General features: G+C 62.6%; 1 protein-coding gene across 1 annotated transcript in view; it reads right to left on the bottom strand.

Annotated features, from left to right (window-relative positions):
- Positions 1-4,012: 4,012 nt before the first annotated feature.
- Positions 4,013-7,627, bottom strand: part of RHCG (Rh family C glycoprotein) — a 13,488-nt gene continuing 9,873 nt past the window's right edge. Inside the window, exons 9-11 of the mRNA XM_045825004.1 lie at positions 7,391-7,464; positions 5,368-5,460; positions 4,013-4,465 (exon numbers count right to left, since the gene is read on the bottom strand). Coding sequence (XP_045680960.1) covers positions 5,392-5,460; positions 7,391-7,464 — 143 coding nt within the window. The 3' untranslated portion in view covers positions 4,013-4,465; positions 5,368-5,391. The remainder of the gene's footprint in view (positions 4,466-5,367; positions 5,461-7,390; positions 7,465-7,627) is intronic.

The following is a 7,627-nucleotide window of genomic DNA, read 5'->3' as shown; positions in this document are numbered from 1 at the left end:
AGAGAGAGAGAGAAACATCAATGTGTGGTTGCTTCTCCCACACCCGCTACTGGGGACCTGGCCTGCAACCCAGGCCTGTGCCCTGACTGGGAATCGAACCAGTGACCCTTTGGTTCACAGGCCGGCACGCAACCCACTGAGCCACACCAGCTGGGGCGGGTTTTGCTTTTCTAACAAGGTGCCCAGGGATGGTGGTGCTGTGGGTCTAGACCACACTCTGAGAAAACCACTGGCTGAGAGACGCTACCAGCGAACACCGTCACACTGATCGGAGGACAAGGCGGAGGGACTGCAAAATGTAATGAAATTTCCCCCAAAACCCGCAGCGTGCCAGCACTTGAGGGTCCCCGTGACATCGCTGCCCCCCGCCCTGGCCATCTTGGCCCTCTGCGTCCTCTGTGCTCCCTGTCGGCTGCGTAGAGGAAGGGACGGACCTCCGTGGCTGTGTGTCCTTGGGCAAGTCACTCAGCTTCTCTGAGCTTCGCTCTCCTCGCCTGTGAGATGGGAAGGCCAGTACCTGCCTCCCCGACGGTTGTTAAGGCCTGAGGACGACGGATGAGAACCTTCTCCCGCCTTCGCCCATCCATGCGGGCGGGGCCTCTGCCCCCTTCAGGACCCTGGCTCCCGGGCGTCCCCTGGGGCTGCTCCCAAACCGTTCCTGCCTCAGCCCGGCCCGCGCGGGACCAGGCAGGACAGCCGTCCACCCTCACCCCACAGGAGCCTGCAGGCCGCCCCTCTGCCCCCTCCTGGGCTCCTTGCCTGCCCCCCACCCTTCAGCTCCACAGCCCCCACAGGACGAGCCGGCGGAGCACAACCCCAAGATGGATGTTTCTGGAACTCAGGGGGGGGCGGAGGCAAGCCCCTCACTGGGCGAGGATTCCCAAGGCCTGGGAGCCCCGCGCCCTGGCCCGCCTGCTCCCCGGAGAAGGGTCCTGGAACTTCCTATTTTCCCAGCCGGGAGGCCGGCCGGGTTCCCACATTACCACATGAATGGGGCACAAGGCCCCCCGGTCCACTCGAGCAAACAATTTGGCTAGCAAATTGACATAATTATGAGAGACAGAGAGGGGAGAGAGCGCCCCCGCCCCGCGGCCCCCCGGCGGGTGGCTCCCGCCGAGCTCCGCCCGGGCTTTGTGGGCCAGGCACGCAGGGCTGATTAGAAGCCTTGTGGCCTTTTCAAGAGCCCTAAGTGATTGGCCCCCTTAATCTGATTACAATTTGCAGAGCCCTTCCAGCCGGCTCTGAAGGGCCTTTCTCAAGCACCCCGCTTGATGGTGCGCCCGCGGGAGCAGACTCACGCACACACATACACACAGCACCCACTCGGGCCTGCTGCGGGGTGGGGGGGGGGGCACCGCCTCTCTCCCCGACAGGCCGGGGACCCCTGAGCGGTCCTCGTAGCTGCCTGAGTGCCCCCCCCACCACACCCCCAAGGTAGGCCCTAACCTTCAGACCTGCAGGGGCTGCCACTGTCCCTAGCACCCTGGGTCCCCTGTCCTCAGAGGGTCCCACAGAGATACCCTGCCCGGGCCGGGGCCACAGATGCACCCTCGCCTTCGTGGGTGCACCTCCCCACCCCCTCTGGCCCTACTCAGAGCCGCCACCCTGAGCACCCAGGACCAGCTGCTCACCCCGTGCAGGCCGGCTCTGCCCCCACAGCAGCCAAAGTCCCGGGCCTCCCCCAGCTGCAGCTCCCAGGGGATTAGGCCCCCGGCCCGCAGCCTGGACCCTGCTCAGCACAGGCTGCTCGGGCCGCCCCCCCTCACTCACTTTGTGGCTCTTAATCCTCGGGCTCAGCCACGGAGGCCCCTTTCCCATCCTGGCTGCTCCGGCTCTCCCAGGCCCCAGCCTGGCCTCCCAGCCCGAACGGGGCGTCCTGGGCCATAGCTCAGGAGGAGTGTGGGTGGGGGTGACGCAGAAGGGGACCGAGGTGGGGGGGCTCTGCCCTGTTAGCTCACCGAGGCCACCTCAGGAGATGCAGCTGGGTCCCAAGTGACCCCCCCACCCCTGCCTGCTGCACCTCCATCTTTCAGGCCCCTCTGCCCAGACCCCCTGAGAAGGGTGCTTTCGGCTGAGAATGCTCCTTTTCTCTCCGGGCCTCCAGACCTGGCCGGGCCGGCTGCGCCGGGAGCCAGAGGGAGTGGGCAGGACGGGGCCCAGGACCCCGCGGCGTTGGGGTCGGAGGGACGGGCACACCCTGGCACCGCTTCCAGTGACACTGTGACCTCGACGGGTTCTCTGTCCTCTGTGGGCCTGGCAAGTGGGTGTGACAGGTAGGGGTTCTCTCTCTCTCTCTCCCTGCCTCTCAGGGTGGCTGGGAGGTCAGGTCGCAGGGCAGGGAAGGCACCCAGCACGGTCCCCAGCGCCTCCTTTGTGAGTCAGGAGCAGGAGGGACTTGGGAGACAGCCGTCGGACACACGGACACGCGGATGGGGGGACAGTCTCGGGGTGCACCCCTGCAACCCCAGGCTCAGCACAGCTCGTCGAGGACCTACCCCGCGGGTTCCCCCCCACGAGCCTCCCGGGAGCCAGCATGTGTCAGGCCTCATCCCTGATCACGTGCCCCAGAGGCAGTTTGGGCCACAGGGGCCCAGTGCAGCCCCGACATCGCCCCTTGGTGACTGCCCAGCCTCTGCCCCAAAGCCGAGCACCACCAGGGGACAGCTGGCTGCCCCCCCCCCGGCCCGCCCCGGCCCGCCCCGGCCCGCCCCGCCCTGCCCCTGTCCCCCGGCCTGCAGGCCCCTCCCCGGCCCTCTGTGGGCGTGCCTGGCGAGGCGGCGCCGCCCCCGTCAGCTGAAATCAAAGCGCGGCCCCCTCCCCAGCACGCCGCCCCCCGCCGAGCCCCGCACACCTCCTCCTTTGTCACAATGTTTTCCGATCCGGCGCAGCAAACTGTCCAATTAGAGCCGGGGCCTCCGGCTTCCATCTTTGCCGACGTTTAATTAACATGCTCCTCTTGGCAGCTGCTGACAAGTTCCAGAAACAGGTTGTAAAGGGTTTTTGTCTTTACCCAGCATGGAAAATGAGGGGTGTTGCGTCGCGGGAACATGAATAGGTTGCATTTCAGCTCCCTCCTCCCCTCCTCCTCCTCCTCCAGCCCCACCCCCGGCAAAGGGAGGGAAGGCCTGGGACCTCGTGTGTGTGTGTGTGTGTGTGTGTGTGTGTGAATAGTGAGGAGGGCGCGGAGGGCGGGCGGATCCGCAGGCAGGAGAGACCCTCTCCTCCCTTCCCCCTCCCCCCTCCTTCGCTGGAGTCTCTGCTCCTCAGAGGGTCCAGACTCTGCTTCTTCTCCAGGTGGTGTGCTTTTCCGTCACCTGTCACCTCTCTTTTAGCCAAACCCAACCTCGCCGTGTCGTTTCCCATCCCTGGGTCTCGGCCCAAGCGGTCGCTTTGCCAGCCTTCTGGTGAACTCCTATTCAGCCTCCAAAACCCTCCTCAGGTGACCCCCTGCGGGAAGCCACCTGGGCACTGAAGGCCTGGCAGGGTTCAGGGTGGTTCCCGAGCTAGATGGTGAGGCCCCCCGAGGGCCGGAACTGTGTGTGACTCCGCCCAGGGTGGTGGGCGGGCCTCGGTAAGCGATGGGAGACCTAAACTGATGAAACCTCCCTCTGCTGTGGAGGGCGAGCAGGGCTGCCTGGCAAGGAAGGAGAAGGGAATGGTGGGGGGAAGGCGATCGGCCCCCAAAGGCCCTCCCCGCCCCTCACCCTGGAAGCCGGGTCATGCTGGGGGCTCAGGGGGCATGTCGGTTTCACAGGGGGTGAGTTTCTGGGGTGGCTGGCATGCAGTAAGGAGGGGCTTTGGGGAAATGCCCAAGCCCCAAAGATGAGCCTTTTGAGGGGGCTCCAGGCAGCAGCAGGCTCCAGCACCCCAAATCCCCCCTCAGCAGCCTGGGGTGTCTTCCCCTTACAGCGCGGACAGCAGCTCAGGGTGGGAGGTCAGGACTGGGGCAGGAAGCTCGGTGTCCTGGGTCCTTTTCACCCTGAGACTGGCCCTGTTAGCACGCTCACACCCATTTTACAAAGAACACCGTTTATTCACGAGGGCTGCCCTCTGCACATGGCGCAGAGAGGCCTGGGGGCCGGGCGGCATGGGGCGTGCAGGCCGAGAGCCCGGCAGGGGGCGGACGAGCCCGGCAGTGGGCGGCTGTCAGCCAACTGGTCACCCAGGAGAGCTGGGGTCCGCTTCCAGGCCCAGCGCCCCCTCCTGCCTCCTCCTCTTAGGATGAGGCCGCGAAGACCCCCCCTGGTGGCAGGTCTCCTGCGGCCGGAAGCTGGCGGGGACGCCCACTTCGTCTACAGTTCCTCCTTCTCCATTCTCAGGCGGGCCCCCTGGGATGAAGGGGGAGGGCAGGGTGGCAGCCCCCCGGGCCAGGCCAGCAGGCCGGTACTGCTCCCCTCGCCCTGGTGTGCCCAGCCTGGGCATCAATCACCAGCTCCTTCTAGAACGCCAGAGCCGTCGGTGGAGCCTGCAGGGAGAGAGCCAAGAGAAGGGGCCGCTGTCAGCTCCTGCCAGAGCTCCTCGGGCACCTTTCCCTTCGTGAGTGGGGTGAGCATTGGCACCACTGGTCACGGCCTCACCTTTCTCTTTCCTGAACCCCCACGTCCTCTCCCGCCAGGGCATTCCCCCTTTCGCCCCAGACACAGCTCTTCCCAAGCTCCCGCCTCCAGGAGGTCAAATAACGATAATAAGGGCAATGACCACAACCTGGAAAGACCCCAGTTCATCCACCTGCCCGCTCCGGGACCTTGTAACCCTGAACCTCTCTGAGGCTTAATTCCCTTGTCTATCAACGGGAAGGAAATGCTCTCGCTGGTGTGGCTCAGTGGACTGAACGCCGGCCTGTGAATCAAAGGGTCACTGGTTCGATTCCCAGTCAGGGCACATGCCTGCATTGTGGGCCAGGTCCCCAGTAGGGGGCGCATGAGAGGCAACCACACACTGATGTTTCCTTCTCTTTCTCTCTCCCTTCCCTCTCTAAAAATAAAATCTTCAAAAAAAATAAAGGGAGGGAGGGAATTGTGCCTGTGTTTTTCAGGGATCGCTGGAGGGTTAGACGCAGAAAAGGGTAAGAGAGAGGCTTCGCACGTTCCCGCAAGGGCTAGGAAACGTGGGTTGACGGAAAGGAGGGAGGAAGGCAGGGGTCTTGCTTGACTTGATCAATTGAATAGAGCCAGTCCTGTCGTCTCCACTTTGAGTGTCTCCCCCACCAACCCCAGCCGGCCCACGCCACCCCGGGCAGGGGGAGGGGGAAGCTCACATCCTCATTTCTCGGTGCTGTCTCTTTGCCCCTGTGCTGGCAGCATCTGATCCCCAGGGCGGGGCACCTCTCCCCCGGGGGAGACCCTGACAGGCCACGCTCATGCTCACCTGTCTTTCGCCCGCTCTGGGAGCTTAAGGTTCTGATGGCTTGAGGGTAGAGTCCTCAGGATGTAAGGCTTCGTTCTTGTGTTCCTCGGGCACCTGCAGAGAGAGGAGGCAGCTCCTGTGAGAGCTCTGCCCCGGACCTGGCGAGTGGCCCCAATGGGACTAGGGCAGCCTGGGCCAGTCGGGAGTCCCAAACGGTGTGTGGCGGGCGCCACCTAGTGACCGTTGTGCAGGTTGCGCGCGGAGGAGCCGGGCAGTCCTGCGCCCTGGGCCCCGCCCCCACGTCACGTGCGCCTCTGTCCAGGGTGCTGGGACCCTGCCAGGACCAGAGCCCTTGCCCCGCTGGAACAACGAATGGGAAGGCATTCATTCGAGTGAAAGGCACAGTGAAAGCGTCCTAAATGCGCTCTAGAGGCTGGTCACCCAGCCTCGGGGGCGGGGGGGATTCCGTCTGTGCTGAACCCACTTTTGAAAGGTGTGTGGTGCGCGTTCTGCGCCAGGAAGTGGATCCCCCCGGGGACGTGTCTGTCAGGGAACCCGCCCAGAAGCCAGGGCAGGGGACAGACAGCGGTCGGCCAGGGCACAGCCTGCTAGCGTGCACTTTCTCCAGCGCGGAATTCTGCTACTCAGAAATGACCGCTGCGGCAGGGTGTGTGCAGAGAAAGGTGTGCGCCCAGACTAGATGACAGAGACCGACACCGAACCTATCGCCCGCGCCTACCGGTGCTTTCTTCGCGTGTCTCGCGAGCGTTAGACCCATGTGCTTTGTAATCGTGGTGTCTAAAATAGTTTAGGTTCTGACTTTGAATACAGCGTGCAAATAATTATGCTGCTAAGAAAGAAAGTTTATTAAGAATTAAAGACACGGAACACTTCTTAGGAGCGATAAAGGGAAGGAACCGCACACCAAATTGGGTGGATAATGTCTTCTCAGCTGTGTCAGAAAAACCTACACAGATTTAAAAAAAAAAAAACTGGAAGGAAATATACTAAAAAATATTAATAGTGCTTGAATTAGGGGGATGGGATTTCTTTCTATTTCTCTTTATGTCCAGACTTTCTTTCACGAGCTTCTATTCACTTTATAATGGAAAGAAGTAATTTAGAGGCCCTGGCAGGGTAGCTGAGCTGGTTAGAGTGTCGCCCTGATAGGCCAAGGTTGCAGGTCTGATCCCTGGTCAGGGCACGTACAAGAATCCACCAGTGAATGTATAGATAAGTGGACAACAAATCTCTCTCTCTCCCCCTGCAGTCAACAAATAAAATTAAAAAGTAATTTAAAGGGAATGATTTAAAAAGGCCTGTTGGTTATGTACATGACACTGGTTTGGGGTGGACATTGGTTAAAACTGCCCTGAAGACCTGGGAATGGCGTTAGCACCACACAGCCACGTGCCAGGCAGTGCCGGGCAGGCCGCATCCCCGGGGCAGGGGTGGGGGGGGCGTGAAGCGCAGGAGCCGGGAAGGGCCCTCGGCCCTCGTCCACCACCCAACACAGGCAAACCGCCCCATCACGAAGAAGCATGGGGAGGCAGGACTGCCTGACGTCAGGGGAAGCCCCAGTTACGGCATGTTTTAAAAGACCCCCCACTGCTTTTAGCTTCTAGGATGATGTCTTCCAAGGTGGATTTCTGTACAGGCACCCCGGCCACCCCAGCCTGGAGACCAAAGGAGGGAGCCTCCTCTCACAAAGGCAGCATGGCCCCCGGCACGGGAGCTCGGGGTCTGCATCCGGGGACAGGTTTGGGAGGCAGACACGCCCCCACCCCGAGGTTTGGATTCCACGGAGACAAGTCCCCTGGGGATGCTGGTGGGGACCACGCTTTGGGGATTGCTGCTCTAGATGAAAGCCTGCAGCCCCCGGGGGACACGGCCGCCCAGATGGAGGAGCAAGGTGGGGCGGCCTCTGTCTCCAGCCCTCAGCCTCTGGCCCCCCAGGCCCCGGCGCAGTGGCCACGCACGGGTGGGGTCTCGGCAGCCTCCCTGCCGCCATCCTGGTGTGGGGGGACGAGCCCATAAAACTCACCTCCCAGTACACGGCATCCTCAAAGCAGTTCTGGTCAGAGGGTTGTCCCCAAATTGGCAATTTCAAGATGCATCCTAAAGGAAGTTGGAGGTCACGGAGGTCAGGACCTACTTCCTCTCTGCCCACCCAGTGCATCCCCGCCTGTGGGGAAGTCTCTCCAGTGCTGGGGCCTCAGGGCAGAGACAGAGGGGTCCTGGAGGCTCCCCGCTGGCCCCTGCTACAAACTCTTGGGTCCCC

The sequence above is a fragment of the Phyllostomus hastatus genome, unplaced genomic scaffold (genome assembly GCF_019186645.2).
Source record: "Phyllostomus hastatus isolate PE091 unplaced genomic scaffold, TTU_PhHast_1.1 phas_scaffold_555, whole genome shotgun sequence".
In the NCBI taxonomy this organism is placed as follows: Eukaryota; Metazoa; Chordata; class Mammalia; order Chiroptera; family Phyllostomidae; genus Phyllostomus; species Phyllostomus hastatus.
Note: the sequence above shows the minus strand (reverse complement) of the source record. Positions and strands in the feature narration are given on the sequence as shown.